Source organism: Sceloporus undulatus, chromosome 6 (assembly GCF_019175285.1).
Source record: "Sceloporus undulatus isolate JIND9_A2432 ecotype Alabama chromosome 6, SceUnd_v1.1, whole genome shotgun sequence".
Taxonomy (NCBI): domain Eukaryota; kingdom Metazoa; phylum Chordata; class Lepidosauria; order Squamata; family Phrynosomatidae; genus Sceloporus; species Sceloporus undulatus.
Window position 1 is genome coordinate 133,586,270 of NC_056527.1, and position 18,029 is coordinate 133,604,298.

The 18,029-nt window shown below is 41.2% G+C and overlaps 1 protein-coding gene across 3 annotated transcripts in view; it reads right to left on the reverse strand.

The window, feature by feature from the left end:
• LOC121932806 overlaps positions 1-18,029 on the reverse strand; it is a 36,135-nt gene that overhangs the window by 8,457 nt on the left and 9,649 nt on the right. For 2 of the 3 annotated variants that reach the window (XM_042471785.1, XM_042471787.1), the window contains 18 exons: positions 16,825-17,033; positions 15,553-15,710; positions 14,960-15,187; positions 14,229-14,564; positions 13,091-13,489; positions 11,853-12,023; positions 10,605-10,762; positions 10,336-10,476; positions 9,846-9,984; positions 9,425-9,615; positions 9,192-9,317; positions 8,583-8,787; positions 6,416-6,581; positions 4,364-4,478; positions 3,121-3,390; positions 2,616-2,759; positions 1,771-2,004; positions 731-931 (listed from right to left, as the gene is read on the reverse strand). In XM_042471785.1, coding sequence (XP_042327719.1) covers positions 731-931; positions 1,771-2,004; positions 2,616-2,759; positions 3,121-3,390; positions 4,364-4,478; positions 6,416-6,581; positions 8,583-8,787; positions 9,192-9,317; positions 9,425-9,615; positions 9,846-9,984; positions 10,336-10,476; positions 10,605-10,762; positions 11,853-12,023; positions 13,091-13,489; positions 14,229-14,564; positions 14,960-15,187; positions 15,553-15,710; positions 16,825-17,033 — 3,591 coding nt within the window. The remainder of the gene's footprint in view (positions 1-730; positions 932-1,770; positions 2,005-2,615; positions 2,760-3,120; positions 3,391-4,363; positions 4,479-6,415; positions 6,582-8,582; positions 8,788-9,191; positions 9,318-9,424; positions 9,616-9,845; positions 9,985-10,335; positions 10,477-10,604; positions 10,763-11,852; positions 12,024-13,090; positions 13,490-14,228; positions 14,565-14,959; positions 15,188-15,552; positions 15,711-16,824; positions 17,034-18,029) is intronic. The other variant, XM_042471788.1, reaches the window with a different exon arrangement.

Consider the following 18,029-nt stretch of genomic DNA (forward strand, 5'->3'; position numbering starts at 1 on the left):
TCTTCCACACGAATCCTGTCCTCCTGACCACACTTGACATTGCTTGATGTGTCCCAGTTTTCATCTATGGAAATTTTGGAGGGTGTTGGATAGATTGCAGGCAGGAGGGTGCAACAATAATCACTGCCTTAATATTTCTTAATGGTGGATCATTTAATTCACCGCCGATTGATAATTTCTGGGACAGCTCAACTTCATAGGAGTCTTTGTGATCCAGTTTTGCCAGATCATTTCACTCTAAGGGGGACCCCAGCCCCCTTTGCTCCCCCCCCTCCATTCTGGGATCTATAATCCTTTCTCAACATGATGTTGCCCAAATGTAATGTCTTCAATAGCTGAAGTCAATATGTATTTGCAATCTAACATATCTACCTTCAGTGCTGGCTAAGGAAGATAGGAAATGTAGTCCAGCACATTTGGATGATGTCAGGTTGGAGAAAGATGTTCTGCAATTTTAAGCCAGCATCTATAAGGCTATAAGTAAGCCAGCCTTTTTGACAGCCAGTGCGCTGTAGTGGATTGAGGGTTTGACTACAACTCTGGAGGTCAGGGTTCGATTCCTGCTTGGTCATGAAACCCATTGGGTGACATTGGATAAGTCACACTCTCTCAGCCTTGGGGAAGGTAATGGCAAACCTCCTCTGGGCAAATCTTGCCAAGAAAACCCTGTGATAGGTTCACCTCAGTGGAAATTACTTGAAGGCACCCAACAACAACAAAATGTGCTTACATCCAGGGCAGATTCTTCCATGGCGCTCCCATCACCTTGAGCTTTTATGGCAGCTTCCTGAAGCCCAAGGCTGGCTTCCAACAGTAGAGCCGCTTGCCGCAAGTGCCGGCCACTCAGAAGAAAATACACCAAACAATCAGCAGGAAGATTTCGGTTCTGCTTTGCTGCTTCCCGGATGGCTTCTGTTTCTTTGGCTTCCAGCTAAACACACACAAAGAGGAAACACTGGAGAAACTGATTTAATAAAATTAGACTAGAAACCCCATCAGCCCCAGTAGGAAGGCAGATGTAGTTAGCATTACATTTCAGGGCCAGAGCTGGGATTTTTTCCCCATAAGAACTTACAGCATGGTTTCATCTACATTGCAAAATTAATGCACTTGACTTTGCTTTAACTGCCATGGCTCAATGCTATAGCATTCAGGGATTTGTAAGTTTTGTGAGATATTTAGCCTTCTCTCTCAGAGAGCTCTGGTGCTGCAACAAATTTCAAACCCCAGGATTCAATAGGATAGGGCCATGGCAGTTAAAAGTGGTATCAAACTGCATGCTTTTCCTGCAGTGCAGATGCAGCCTAGGGTTCAAATCTCTGTTAGGCTATGATTGGGTGACTTTGGACACATACACACACACTGCTTGATCAACCTCACAGGGTTGTTGTTGTAAGGCTCAAAATGAGGACGAAGACATTGTTATCACGTCTTGAGCTTCTTGGAGGAATGGCGAATGAAATAAATCCTGAACTGTATGGACCTCTGGAAGGGAGTGCCAGTGTGGTGCAGTGGTTTGAGCTTTGGATGGAGACTCTGGAGACCGGGGTTCGAATTGCCGCTCATCCATAGAAGACCACTGGGTGACCTTGGGCAAGTCACACACTCTCAGCCTCAAAGGAAGGCAATGACAAGCCTTCTCTGAACAAATCTTGCCAAGGAAACCCTATGATAGGTTCGCCTTAGGGTTGCCATATGCTGAAATGACTTAAAGGCACACAACAACAAATAACAAGGAGGGATTGTGCAAACATAACACAGTTCTTGTACCTTCTCCTCTATCTGCATTTGCAACTCCATCCTGATCAGTGCCTGCAGTTTTTGCAGCTGGGCTTCATCTTTTTCATTGAAAGAAGTGGACAAGTCTTCTTTTTCCTTCTGGAGAAAAGTCACAGCTCTCTCCACTTGCTGCTTTTGAACAGACTGAATCACGTCTTGGACCACGTTTTCCCCGGTGTGTAAATGTCCCAAGGCCTGGGATATCTCTTCAGGGAAAGTCCGTCTCTTAAGACACAAGTAAAAAGAAACACGCCACAGTATTAGCAGGGTTTAGTTTCTTGGGAGATGTTGCTAATCCATAAAGGAGAGAAAGAGTATATAATATATATAATATTTCTGAGCAGAAAATGCTTTTTTTTCCTGTGCAGAAATTTTGCTTTCTATGTAAAAATAATATTTACTGTGTAAGAAACTTGTTTTCTGCACAGATTTTTATTTTGCACAGAACATGCTGGTTTTTGCGCAAAAATGTGCATTTCCTTTTGCAAAGGTTAAGTCAGAAATAGCAAATGGTTTTCAAAAACCATGTAGACAACTTTATTTTTTGCAGCAAGGAAGAAAATGGGAACATATTTCGTTCTTGCCTGCGAGGTTACAAAGATTTTACATCCCTACACAACACATCAAAGTTACTTAAAGAGATCAAGGCAGACCATAAAGTCCAATTAGGGGGATTAGAGTCCAGCACTTTAGAAAGCATCTTTAAATTTTGGACTATTACCTGGAGCGGATTCATCTTACCCCTGACGAAGAAGCCACTATCAGCTGTCCCTGCAGTGTTGGATATGTCTGCCAATTTGAATCAGGAAAGTCAAGAGAGAGTAGCAAGGATCTACCTGGAGTTTGCTGTAATGATCCAAAACCCTGTGTTTGAGTATTTGCTTCAGAGTTTCTTGCTTCACTATCTTCACCGCCATGGCTTGCATTTTCAGTGCCACTGATCCTGCTGGACTGAGCTTGCCCTTTAAAATGTGAGTTTCCTGTTAAATTTGGGAGAAAATTCAGTGCAAAGTGACATTCAACAAACTTGGTAAGGTGTCTGTATTTGACTAATGTTCATAGTGTATATGTACTTTATGTGTGGATATGAATGTTGGAATATGGTCATTTAATGTGATCTTTGACCAGAAGATAAAACAGTGAGGGGAGTGTATGAAAAATTCAATTGGAGTATTTAAATAAGCTCATGACACTTTTAAATGTCGTGAACCCACATTTCATAGGGAAGACAACATGACCAGAGGGACAGACTGTAACACAGGCAGAGCCAGATTTGGCCCCAGGACCTGAAATTTCGCACCCTTGACACATGAGATTCAACGTTCTCCCATTGCAACTCACACTGTTTTCTTTTGCAGCCTCTGCACCCAAGGAAGAGTCTGCCTTTTGCAGATCCGCACAGAGCAATGCAAGGTTTTGCAAGGTCTCTTCCAGAGAGAAAAGCGTGCCATCTTCAAGGGTGACTTCCTCAGGACTGAGTCCGGCATGTTTGGTTTCTTCCCAGTGTTGCTGGCTGAGCTCTTCTTCCGAGCGCCAGTGAAATCCAGCCAATTCCTTCAGAAGATTGTCCCATTCGCTGGCCACTTCTAAGTCCTGGTCAGGTCCTGTTCCCTGGAAAAAAATGACATACAAGTCAAGGGAGTTTGTGAAAATGCATCTGTTACTCCAAATGTCAATTTGCAGATTGGAGCACTGATGGTGATGTTTCCTCCTTCTCCTCTTCTTTATTTTTTAAGCCGTCATAATAAAGCACACATTTTAGTAAAAACACCTGGAAGACATACCAGTCTATCTAAAACAGATTCAATATTTGTAAAAACAGTAAAATCAATATAATAATAATAATAATAATAATAATAATAATAATAATAATAATAATGTGATCTGAGGAGAACATACAAATTCAAAAATTGAGCTACTTGCAATCTGAATTTTGCCAAGAAACCAAGCAACAAAATGATTCTAAGAGATTCAAGGGAGCAGCATTGGAAAAGCTGTATATTAGATGTTTTATTAGATGGCTATATTACATTAGATGTTTATATTAGATGTTTCTTATTCCTTTAATAACAGCATATGAAAAAACAACCCACCATCCAAAATTGACTCTTTTTAAAGGTTCTTACAGGGCAACATCCATTGTTCAGGGAGCTTTGTTGTATTTGCCATCAAAGGGGATGCTGCAAAGAGAAAACCTTCCCAAGTTTCAGAATACTGTAATTAGATATCCAAAATATGACATTCAGTCCGTATGAAGAAGACATGGAAGACCCAATGACAGGGAAAACATTCAGATTGCAACAGAAGAACATTTCAGTCCTTTATACTGATCTGAGAAGTCACTCTTGTTTCATCAAAAATGCTTTGAATGAAAGACTGAAAATTTCAGCTAAATTGCTAATTAAGGCTTTACAAGGAAGTTTGAACCTTTATTAGACCAAAAAAAGAGGACATTTTATATATATAAATAATTGGGTAGCTGAGGTCATAACCTACATTTACACACATAAACTTTGCAAGAAACCGGAGCAAGCTCCAAAAAGCAAACCAACTTTGTCATGCCCGCCACTCTCCTGTATCTCACCAGGTTCTTCTTCAGTCTGGATGATTCCCAGAAGCAAGAGATCATGTGGATTTCCTCCGCCAGTAAGGACAGCTCAAGGTGCAACATTTCGCTGGCATGCTTTTCCAAGAGGATCCTGGCCGAATTAAAAGCACAGTTATATCAAGAGGGACTGGTGGGCTTACAAATGGTGGATAGAAAAGGGATAAGTCCTTCAGCTATTGAAAAGGTAGTGGAGAGAGGCAGAAAGTAAGGAATATTTTATTATATCCATCCAGTGCTTCTCCTGTTCACTCCGTCTTTCTAAAGCCTTCTTCTGTTATCTCTCTTAGGCTGCATCTGTACTGCAGAAATAATCCACTTTGACCCCACTTTAATTGCCATGGCTCAGTGCGATGCAATTCTGGGAACTGTAGCTTTTTGAGACATTTAGCCTTCTCTGTCAAAGAACTCTGGTGCCACAGCAAACTATAAATCCCAGAATAGGAATTGCTCCGTGGAAATTGAAGTGGTGTCACCATTGCTCTGCACCATGGAAGTTAAAGTGGTGTCCAACCGGATTATTTCTGATATGTGGATACAACCTCAGTTATTCACATTCAGATTGCAACCTTAGTTGGGCAGGGGCATACACACACACACACACACACACACACACACACACACTTTTGCCATACTGTAAACTACTGATGACACAGACTAAATAACAGAAAGAGGAGTAATATTATAATAAGAAGAATAAGGAGAGGAAGAAGAAGAGAAGGAGGAGGGGAAGGAAAAGAGGAAGATGGCAGCAAATGACTTAATGCAAGTTTTCTTTTTCAATTCAGCTTATTTAGCAAGATACATCTAACATAATGTGAGCGCCATCTCCTTACGATGAAAAAACAACAAAGAGCTTTGTGGCACCTTAAAGACAGATGGGCTTTATCGAGCATAAGCTTTCCTGGACCACATCCAACTTAATGAAGTGGGCTGCAGTCTATCAAAGCCAAATAAAGTGTGTTAGTCTTTATCGGTGCCAAAACACTTTCTTATTTTTGCTGCAACAAACTAATGTGACTGCGTCTCCAGAAATCCATATTATGGCTCTTGACCCCGTTTTCTTGGGAATGATGACAATGTCTATTAGAATGTATGGGAGGAAAACGATTACAGTAGATCAGATGTAATTCAAATGAACAACCCTCCAAAACAGCTGTTTCAATAATCATTTCAAAAATCTTCCATATGTATTAAGAATGAGAAAATAGGATATGCTTTGCCTTGGAATTGGAAATTAATAATATGTGTCTGGAAATCTTGGCAACGCATTCAGCACTCCTCTATATATCACAACTAGTTCCAAATACAACAAAACACACACACAAAAATACATCTACCATTGATCTTGTTATAAATCATGGAAGAAGCTATCACCCTCTGGACTTCTTCCATAATCCTATGCAATTTCTACATAATCCTATGCAAGGGAATTCCTACGCAAACCCCATTTTAACATCTTTTTACACACTACACAGTTATAGCCACCAAGGCTGCATTCCATGGTATTCTGGGATTTGTAGTTAACTGAGTTGCTAGACTCTCCTGGTTAAAAAGAAAAATTAAATGCCTCTCCAAAGTACAAATCATATATAGTCTCTAGAGGGGATGTGGGTGGGAGTTTGCAACATTTTGGGACCCTCTGGTCCCATTTCAGAAAAGTCCATTTCCTTAAATAGGAAATGAACCACAGCAACCACAACAAATGTTTCTGAATTTAAGATGGCCCAAAGGGGGATAAATGTGGTAAAAATATACCCATCCGCACTCCTTATATGGCATTTGGGGAGGAAAATGCTTCTTTGTGCTGGAGTGTGATGGAAATGCAGCCCCAAGGTCTCCTGGGGCTAAGGTGGCCCCATATCTACTGATAGTTGCCCACTCCTTCTCTAAAGGAACAACAACCGATCACTTTTCATATGGCTTTCCAGATTGGTGACCTTCTGATTTTATACAAGTGTACAGTTCAGCAATGGTGCCCCTTGAACATAAGCCCAAATTTTGAGGAGAACCTTCATCCACTCATCTCACCTTGTCTGGATTTCTTGCAGGAGCTGAGACCTTTTTGGTGTGGGTTGAGATAGTGGTCCTCCTGGTAAAAGCGATGCAACAATAGGGGCTGCACCCTGCCTTGTTTTGGTCCTAAACGCTTCAGCATCAGCTTCAGAAACCTTCAAGGTGCTTCTGGATGAATAGCCTTTAGGAGAAATGAGGCAAAGCAGAAGACTTCCATTGAGATCTGTCAATGCCCAACATGCACAAGCATGCACAAAATAAATAAACAGCGAACACACAACATGAACAAGCAAACACAAGCATAAACAGATAGCTATAGGCGCTGGTTAACATATATATTATCCAGGGCTGGCTTTATATAGGATTGCCAGACTAAAAACTGGCAAAGACTCCTGTATCTTTAGTACCGGTTGAGTCCCCCATATCCAAAATTCTTGGGACCAAAATTGTTTTGGATTTTGGGATGCCTGTATTTGCATCTAGGCACAAAATGAGATATGAGTATAATGTGAGAAGTGAGACGAGATTTAGGGGGAAAATGCTATTTACCTTATATGTGCATTGCAACATAGGAGATTGTGGGAATTTATGTTAAGTTTTTATATATAACGGTGTGCAAATCAGGTAAGATATTGAAGGAAATGTTATAAACTAAATAATGGAGGTGAGGTCAACACACAATTTGGAAGTCTTGCAAAGAGAAGACATATTGTATTTAGTGAAAACAGCAAAAGTGGATGTTGTGTTGTTACAATTTTATTTTCAAATAAAGAAAATAGTGAGATATCTTGGAGATGGCGAGGTAGTTAGTACTTAATGCATCATGCTTAATGGCATCACCAGGAGCCATTCCTGGGTCTCAGGTTTTGGTTCTGAAAATTTGGGGCCTGGAACAATCCCGAACCCAATCCCAGTCTGTGGAACTCCCTGGAACAGGCTGGCCCTCTCTCTGTTTCTACTGGAAGAAAAGACCTTTTTATTCAGATTTGACAAGCTGGGTTGCTGCAGAAGGTATTTTTTTTTAACTGGATTGGGCGCTTTCTCTAATTGATGCATTTTTAATTGTGTTTTCAACCTGTTTGACGTTTCCACTATGATTGTTTTAGTGGATTTGATCCTTCCCTGCTTCTTTGCCAGAAGTGGTGGGATACAAATCCAATCCATCAATATCTGGAACAGCTCCTAGAGCAGCTTTTTGGCCAGGTCAGCAGAATCTTGCTTTACATCGTTCCCCCTCCCACCATTCCCAATGCAGTTCAGATCTACTGTCCAACAGGAAAAGCATACAAAGATCCATTATATAACTAACAGTCTGATTGTACTTCCCTCACAGTTTATATGCTTGGATCCTCAGGGGAAGGGAGAATGAAAGGGTTGTGATCAATTTTGGCTGCTCGCTGCCAAACGGAGGCTTGGAAACTTTCCCTAACAAACTCTGGTTACGCGATTGAATTAAATGAGACGAAGAATTGATGCAGAAGGAAGCCATGGGAAAGATGCACTGTGAGTGTTTATATACCTCTGAATTAAAATCCTGTACTCAGGGGCCAAAGAGTTTTGAATAATGCAACCCACCGGCAATTTCTTCCTTGATTATTTTATAGTGCTGGAATTACTAGATGCTGGAGAGATGCCAGGCTGTGTAGAGGAAAACTAACAGGGCACATGGCAAAAGTGCTGATGTTTTACGCCATGCGTAATGGGTACAAATGGATTCCAAAGAAGGCACTGAAAACTCACCAATTACCACTAGTAGCCTTGTGTGCCTCTTTAACTAGATTCCAAGCAGACCCCATTCCCTCCAACTGTCCTGAATAGTCCTGGTTAAACCTTTGCCATCCCACTTTCCAACTGCTTTTAAAATGCTCCCTATTTGCTTGTGGACTCCCATTTTTCTTCCTTCAGCTGCTGCAAATGGAGTACAAAGTGCAAGAATAGTTTTCACTCAACTCAGCAAAGGTAAGAGGAGAATAAGGATAAAATTTTGCCTTCCCAGTAGACTCATGCAAAAGCAAACTGGTGAAATCTTGCTTTTCCCAGTAGACTCGGGCAAAAGCAAACGGGTGAAAGCTTCTACTACTAACTTCTTTCTCTTGGTTAGTCTCAAAGGTGGCTTCTTCTGGTCATTTGATGAGTGGTTCAAAGCTTTGCAAGCAGAATGAAGGCCCAGGGCAGAACTCACCTTTTTCGGATCCCAGGCCTAAGAGCATCTTGGGGGACAAATGGCTTCTTTTGTTCTCTTTCAGCGCCTCAAGTACAGATTTGAGCAGCGGGATCAACTTATGGTTGATGACCTCCCAACTTCCCTGGGCTGCACCGGCTGCTGCGCCATAGAACCTCAAACCTGGGTAGTTCACAAAACACTGGGATGAGCCAGAGTGGAGGTCCTATGGCAGAGAAAAGAGAAGGAAAGGTTGTTCAGTTTTCTGCATAAAATGAACTAGCATGGATTTTGCACAGAATAAGCTCTTAATTTCAGCATTTTCTACCCAAGAAATGGCAGGAAATAATGTCTGCCTAGAGGTATTATTTTCTATGAAGAAAGTGCATTTTTCAGCACAAAACAAACTAGCATGAATTTTGTGCAGAATAGGTCCTAAAGACCAAAGATTTTAATCGGTCCAGGATTCTTCTCACTGGGATTTTTCAACAGTTGAAATGCATGTTGTTTGATTGTTTTGTGGATATTTTTGAATATTCTTTCCAACCCTGTTACTAGATGAATGTCTGAGTCACACCTATTAGTAAGCTTGTTTGCTACATGTTCCTTACAGTCAGAGGAACCACTTACCTTTGTTTGTAGGGCCACCGTATCCAACAAGTATCGGAGATATTCCAGTCTGCAGTAGGCTCTCTCAATGTTGGCTCGCTGTTTTGTGATGTGATCCTCAAATACAGCCACGAGATGCAGACTTGTCTGGAAGGGGCAGCAAATTAGATTTGCAAAAGGTCAAAACATCTGGAGGCCAAAGTTTGAGAACCACAGGATCAGTCATTGCAGTGTTGCAGTTCTGGTGATCTCACCTTTCTAGACTTCTCTTGAACGGTCTCCAGAGTTTGGAGGCTGCTGCTCCGCTGCCGCTCTACCTCCTTCAACTGCATCTGAATCCGACCTTCTTCCAGCTGGACCTTTCGGATGAACTGCACCAGTCTTTCCAACATCTTCCTCAGCAAAAACCGAACTTTGGCTTCCTGGTCTCTCTCGTCCTTCTCAACTGTAGCCACCAAAGAGTATGTAAAGCCTAGGAGTTTTTGCTGCCTGAAGTGGAGCTGCGAATAGCTCTCCTTCTCCAAATCAACATGCATAATATGTAAGTAATGGCTGGTAGCTTCTGTACCAGAACCAAAGCCATTAAATAGGTTCAGAACCTTTACTGATTTTGGAATATGCATGATGGACCCCACCCTAGATGTTCACCAATGCTTGAAATCTGTGTTTCCCTACCTCTTATATATAGAGATTCTTGGGAGTCCCAAAATGTTTTCAGGTGCCTGTTGGCTCCCCGTTGGGCTTCTTGGACTGAGGACTCTTTCAGGAAGCGACAGATTTCATCTGCAGGTTTTAATTTGTCCTGGTACTTTATCTGCATGGGATGGAAGGGAATGAAGAGAACCTGGCTAAAATAACACTCTGCTTTAGGACCCAAGAAAGAACGGAGGGGCTGCAGTAGCACAACGGTAGTGCATCTGCTATGCATGCAGGAAGGTAGAGCATGCTTTTCAGGCTGGCTGGGGGATTCTGGGAGCAGTAGTCCAAAAAAGTGATGTTTCCTAGTCCTAGTTAGATTTGAAACTGTTTACTCTCATGTCAGTGCATTTGGCTGAACACCAGCATCTTGCATGGCTTTGTGTAAGCTAGGACTAAAACCCAGAATGGATTTACTGCCTACTGACACAGGAGCCACTAGCAACACCAACGCAAACCCAAGTGACACCTTTTTCATCTTTCCTTCATTGGCGGCTTCCAAGATATCCAGACACAAGAACTCCAACTCTTTAAAGAGCTCTTCTTCCTTTTCTCTTTGGCTGAACCAGTAGCCTCGCTTAACAATGATCTCATTGTCCAAGGCAGCTGACTGTAAAATAAAACCTTCCTTTAACAGGTGTTGGTACCAGACAGCAAACCAGAGTTGGATGAATACTGGACATCTTCTCTTTGCTCCCTCCTCCCTCTCTTTTTCTAAATTGGAAGAATGGAAGTTACCAGATCTGGATCAGGACTTCCTCTTGGTAAACTTCCTAGGGACTGGACGACAGGAATGACAGCCATTGTCCAAGGATTGACTTGAGCCCCAATGACTGGACCCATCTCCCCTGTTATGGGGTCAATGGTTCTGAAGCCGATGGCAAGAGGAACTAAACCTACAAGTAAGCATAAGAGAACACTGGAGTTTAAGTAAGAGCCTATACATTTGCTTTTACAAATTTCAAGGTTAGATATCCCTGTGACAGAGTAAAACCCATAAAGTTGTGATGTGTGTCTGTGTGTGTTTGTGCATGTAATACAGCTTATGAGAAGGCTGCCATAATGCTCCCCCTTAAAGTTGTTGGACTACAATAAGCATGTCTTGTTCTCCAAAGCTTTCGGGATTTTAGTTTCATGTTTTTTTTTTTAAATTGTCTATTTTGTTGTATGTATTCGTCAGTTTGCTTTATGTTATAATTCATTGCTTTTTGTAATTCTACCTGGATAATTTGTTTCACAATTGTATTGCATTGTTTTATATTTGTGCAGGTGGAGTCTCCCTTCTACAAAACACTTAGGATCAGAAGTGTTTTGGATATTTTCAAATTTTGGAATACCTGTATCTACAGCATTTGCATATACAGTCGACCCTCCATATCCATAGATTCCTCATGCATGGATTCAACCATCCACAGCTTGAAAATTATATATATATATACCAAAAAGCAAACTTTGATATTGCCATTTTATGTAAAAGACACAATTTTACTACACCATTGTATTTAATGGGATTGGAGCATCCACAGATTTTGGTTTCCATGGGGTTCCTGGAATCAAACCTCAGTGGATACCAAGGGCCCACTGTATGTATATAATGAGATATCTTGGAGATGAAACCTAAGTCTAAACACAAAATTCATTTATGTTAGTTACCTAACTTGAAGGTAATTTGATACAATCTTTTAAAATAATTTTGTGCATGAAACAAAGTTTGTGTACACTGAACTGTAAGAAAGCATTCCATGAAAAATCCATGGAAAAGTTTTGGGCTTTTGAAATATTTTGGATTCTGGAATTCTGGATAAGGGAGATTGAATGTGTATCGCTTTTTCCTTTCCCCGATGTATGTGTTTATGTGTGTTCATGCGTCTGCTACCCTTTCTCAAAAGGAAGTTTCCCAAGCTCTGCCCATTGCCAACAGCAGCTTCTCCTCCTTCCATCACGTTCACTAGGAATTCAAGGGCCATGTCCTAACCCTGTTCTCACCTTCCCCATTGGCATTGTCCATGGTTCCTGCTAATGGGATCGGCTGTCCAGTTTTCCAGTCACATTCCACTCCCAGGATGGGAACCATCAAGCCAGAACCTCCGGGATCCGGGATTTTCATCCCAAACACAGCAGGCATCCAAAGTTCTGTGCCGGGATATTTGATCATCCCTGGTTCAGTTGAAATAGAAACAAAAACGCAAATGAGTCAGAACAATCTTAAATACTACCATCACTGTGATAACATCTGGGAAAGAGAGAAAGAAAGAGGGAGGCAGAGAAAGAAAGAAAGAGCTTGGAAAATAACATTTTTAAAATAATGACATTATTTGCAATGTATTGCTTATAAATTTGTTAATAAATTTGCAGTTAATTAAACACAGTTAATAAATTTGCAGTTATACTCCAAAACAAAACAATCGTCTTCTCTTACCTATTGTCTGAATACAAACAAAGGCCCCAGGTTTTACCTTTTCAATTGTACATTTCCAGATTCAGTGTATTTGGACAATTTGTATTTTAATTTGTATTGTATTCTTTTTAATACTAGTCCCTTCCTTCCCCTACATTACATTTTTTGGTCTGTTTAATTAGATTGTATATTTTGGCAGGGCTGTTTAATTATTTTGTTTTGGCCTGCATGCAGATTGTGATTAACAATAACAACAAAAATAATAGAGATGATGGTGATGATTAATCATAATAATAACAAAAATAATATAGAGTTATATTGGCTTCTAGTAGTATATTGGTTGCATGCATTAAATGTCATTCACCCATAATATAGGGTTATGCTGGCTACTAGTAGTATACTGGTTGCATGCATTAAATGACATCTGACCATAATATAGGGTTATACTGGCTGTTAACAGTATACTGGTTGCATGCATTGAATGACATCCACCAATAATACAGGTTATACTGGCTACTAGTAGTATACTGGTTACATGCATTAAATGTCATCCACCCATAATATACTGGCTACTAGTAGTGTACTGGCTGCATACATTAAATACCATCTGCCATAATATAGGTTATACTGGCTACTAGTAGTATACTGGTTACATGCATTAAATGTCATGCACTCATAATATAGGTTACACTGGCTGCTAGAAGTATAATGGTTGCATGCATTAAATGTGACCGCTGTCCCATTTCGGTTGATTTAATTTTCCCCTCCATCATATATACATACATACATACATATATATATATATATATATCCTTCAAAAACCTACCAAGTTTCCCACCAGTACTCTTGAGATGAGAAGCACACTCTTGCTGTTTCTCTAGGTTTTGTAGCCAGTACGTCAAATAATCCAGTTTCTGGGATAGCACTTTCGTCATGTCTTCCTCTGCCACCTTGAGGGATGTTTGCCCATCGCCAGCAGAGCACCGATCCTCCCAAATGTCGTCTTTGTACTCTCTGAGAGCTTTGGCCACCCGAATCTGAGCAATGAGTAGATTGGCTTCCAAGACCACCTTGTAGCCTCCGGCGTGGGGAGCCACCTTGCCTTGTTGGAGGCAAAGGCCTTGCACCCGAGCGATCTTTCCACTCAGGGCTTCCACAAAGGAATCTCCAATAAGCAGGAGGTTCTCAGAAGAGCCCTGCAAACCCCCCAGAGGAATGACATCTCCTGTGTTTAGAAAACCAGATGAAAAAGATTAGTTTGGATGTTCACTTTCTCATGCCATTTTAATGCTTTATCTTAGCACTTGGGGTGCATCTACACTGTAAAAATAATGCACTTTGGCACCACTTTAACTGCCATGGCTCTATCCTATGGAATCCTGGATTTGTAGTTTTGGGAGGCACCAGGACTCTGGCAGAGAAGGATCCAGACCTTGTATAACTACAAATCCCAGGCTTCCATAGGATGGAGCTACAACACTTAAAGCATTGTCAAAGTGCATTGTAGACATACCTTTGATAAATGGGGGCATTTCATCCTAACCTTGTGTTTCCAGGGAAACTAGTCTGAATTTGGGAGCTGAGCAGGGACAGCCCTGGCTAGTACCTGTATGGGAGACCATCAACAAATACCAGGTGCTGAAGGCTGCATTTCAGAAGAAGGAACTGGCAAAACCACCTCTGAGTATTCCTTGCCTTAAGAATACCCTATGAAATTCATGGGGTCACCATAAGTCAACAGGTGAGTTGAAGGCACAAACACAAACACATTTTTTTTTAACATTTCCAGCAACATTATGAGCAAATCTAAAGCAAATTGGTGCCTTTTTTTGGCAATGTGTAAGTCGCCATTCCTGAAAAACACTGCAACTTAACAGCCTCCTTCTGTAGCCTTTTGTTTGTAAATGCAAAACCAGGTGGAGAAATTGATCCAACAGCACACTGCTAGAGAGTATAATTCCTACCTGTGTTGCTATCCACACTGACTCCAAGGATCGGGACGATTTTGCCTCCTTCTGTCGCTCTCATGGGCCCACCAATTTCAAGCGGAGTCACCATTCCTGTTAGAGGATTCAGGTATGTCCCACCCAAGGTCATCTTTTGGCCAGTTTGGGGATGGATGGTCACAGCAAGTATCGGCACCTCTATCCCTGAAGCTGGATCATGCATGAAGCCTCCTAGTTTGAACACCTTCTCTGGCTGCAGAATCGGTAATTTACTTTTTATCGGCAGGCCAGTGTTGGGGCACATGGGATATGGAATATAGGGGAAGATGGGTCTCGCTGTGTGAGGGAGCTCATCTAAGCAGAGAAACCAAACAGAGCCACATATCATATGGCAACACATTTAGATTGATTGATTGATCAATATCCTGTCTTCCTCCTGATGTGGATTTAAAATAAAATGCAGCTAAACTCAATCATCATAGCAATACTATTACTACTATTACTACTACTACTATTACTACTGCTATCCTGCCTTGAATCCCACTGTGGGAGAAAGGTGGGATATAAATAATTGAAATAAAGAAATACATATAAATGAGTAGCAATGAAAAATGAAGAATCAGTGTGGTGTAGTCACATGCTCTCAGCTTTAGGGAAAGGCAATCCGTATTCAGCAAATACCATCCACTATAAACAAGGCATATCAATGTAGTTATATAGACAATAGGATCATGAAGCATGGCACTTACCAGAAGCTAAGTCAACCATGGGAATCAGCTTAGAGTTGATGGGACTGAAACCAATGTTACCAGCTACAGGGAGTACTTTCCCGGTGCCAGGATGGAGAAAATGGTCTGGAGGTATGAGCTTCATGGACTGGTTGGCCAACAGCATGACTGCATCATCTCTGGGTACTATCAGTCCAGTGGTTGCAACCTGGTGCAGAGCATCATGTGCCTTCACAGAGCCATCTGGTCCTGAGAACAGTAATGGAGAATAAGTAATAAGGTAAGGGCAGGTGCCTCTGTAGTTTCAAAACACTCGTATTAACCACTGGGAAATTGGATAAGGGTCAATATTGCCCAGGTCATCATCAACAACAACTTGAATACCACTTTAACTGGCTGTATCCTATGGGAATCTTGGGATCTATAGTATGATGAGTTCTTTCTGTCAAAGAAAAATAATAAATTCTAGGATCCCAAAGGATGGAGCCAGAACAAATAAAATGGTACGTAAATGTGATAATGTAGTATGAAAGAGATCTGTCTTGACAATGAAGACCCAATTCTTCTTTCAGAAAGCCAAATTTCCATTTTTTGGGGGGAAGGTTTCTACTTACCTACAAGTTCCTCCTTGGTGAGCAGCCTGGTCTTTTCTTTATTCACCAGTTGACCCCCAGTACCTTCTCTCAGAATCCCCCAAAGCATGAGCCTGTGGCTTTCTTTGACGATGAGGCTGGACATTTGGTTGCTGGCAGCATCTATGAGGTTTAATAACCTGAAAGCAGCATGAGAAAATGTACAATATAATAAACCTGGAAGTTCATAACCATTTTCCTTCAGTGAGAAGAGATACACTACATTTCCCACCTATCCATTGCTTTGCTATTCTATGGAGGGTGAAGGTGTTTGTACTTTCTAATAGAGGATATGTATCTAATATAAAAAGTAGGATGGGATTTGTTGCTATAAAAAAACAGCATTTTAGAGTAATAATAACTCTCGGTACAATTTAAAGTGCTAAACATTGTTATTATTATTATTATTATTATTATTATTATTATTATATGCTTACGGATCTGTCTGTCTGTCTATCTATCTATCTATCTATCTATCTATCTATCTATCTATCTATCTAATCGGTCTACATTTCATTTAGAATGGGCCCACTGAATCAATGGGTCAACATTTATGTAAGTTCCATTTGATCTGGTTAGTAGTTGTTGGATTTGGGCCACTGTATTTGCTGATAAATGTTTATTGCATTTCCTTTCTTTAAGAATTCACATGAGGATATGCAGGTTGGGAGATCTGGGAAACTGTCATCCAAAGAAGTAACTTTCCGAAGTGCTACTTTGGTGAGAGGTCCATTGTTAATATTAACCTATAGCCATCTACCCTTCTTGAAGACATAGAGATGATAGTGGGTTGTGTGTGTTATTATATTATGTCCTATTTATATGAGAGCCAGTATGGTGTAAAGCCCCATGATAGGTTCACCTTGGGGTTGACATAAGCTGGAAATGACTTGAAGGCACACAGCAACAACAACAACAATAACAACCCATTTACAATTTGCCCTTGGTATCTGCTAAGGTTTGGTTCCAGGACTCAACATGGATACCAAAATCTGTGGATGCTCAAGTCCCATTAAATGCAATGGCGTAATAAAATTGTGTTCCTTAATGGCTAAATTAGGTTTTCTCTTTGGAATTTATACATTTCCAAGCCATGGATGGTTAAATCTGTGGATAAAAAAAAGATCTCTGGATACAGAGGGCTGACTGCACATAGCCACTTGGGGATTCAGGGAATTGTATTAAAAGAAATTAATGTCCCAGCAAGGCTGTGATGCTGACAGGCTCTGATTCTTGAGATGGGATTTCTCTTACCGGTGATGGTTGGACTTCGATTCTTCTCCAGAAGACAATGTGTCTGCCAGCAGCTCTGCCAATCTTGTTGCTTCTCGGAGAGCTGAATGAAAGGCCACCCAATGCTCCTCATGAGATTTCAGCTCCCCCGTCAGTAAGCGGAGCTGCCGACTCACACATTCTTCATACTCAGTGGCCAAGTGTCTTCTTCTCTGGATCTCCGCCTCTGCCTAACAGCAACATTAAAGAGCATACAACCAATGAGGATGTTGGCTCTTTGTCATGCAGCCAAGCCTTTTATTTCCAGTTCCTGATGATGTGTTTCTTTGCCCCACAGATGCAATGCAACCTAGAAGGTTTGGGTACTACCACTGCTGACCGAACAGACAGCTTTGGGGGTGAGAAGGAGAAAGCAATGTAAAAGTACACAGTGGTGGCTGGTAGCTTCCATGTCAGTAGTGATGAAGTCCAATTTGGGCTTTAGGCTCCATCTGCATGCAGAAATAATTCAGTTTGACACCCCTTTAACTGCCAGGGCTCAGTGCGATGGAATGCTGGGATTTGTTGTTCAGTGAGATACTTAGCCTTCCTGGTCAGAAAGCTTGACCAAATCAGGATTCCATAGGATGGAGCCATGACAGTTGAAGCAGCATCAAAATGCAAATCCACCTCTCTGCTGAGATGTGATCCAATAGCTACCACTCAAAAGTCACTGCAGTGCAAACAATCCAGAAATATCTCAGTGAAGCAGATGGGTTCCTAGACATTACAGCCTTCACAGAAGCAGAAATGACATGGAAATAATAGGGATAGTTTCCTGTATCCCCCAAAAGGAGGAGCAGTTCAAGCTGTTTCAGCAACCATGGTATTCAGAACTAACAATGTATGCAGATAAAATGAAACAACCAATTCAGGTAAAACTTGCATAATTAAACAATTTTTTGAACCTTCTAGAGGCCACCGGATGCAATGAAGGATGGCTTTTCTTAGAATTTCCATTTTGCTAGCTTAATTTATAGAATAAATCTGAACAAGTCTGGCCAAGAAAACCCCAAGATGGACTTATTCCCTTAGGGTCTCCATAAGTCGGAATGACTTGAAGGCACGCAACAACAACAACAACAACAACCTGTCTTTTCTCCCACAACCTCTCATCCTCCTCTCTGTTTCCGTGTGATCAATACAGCAGCTCAAGTCTTATTGCTTGGCAAAGGGCACTGATGCCA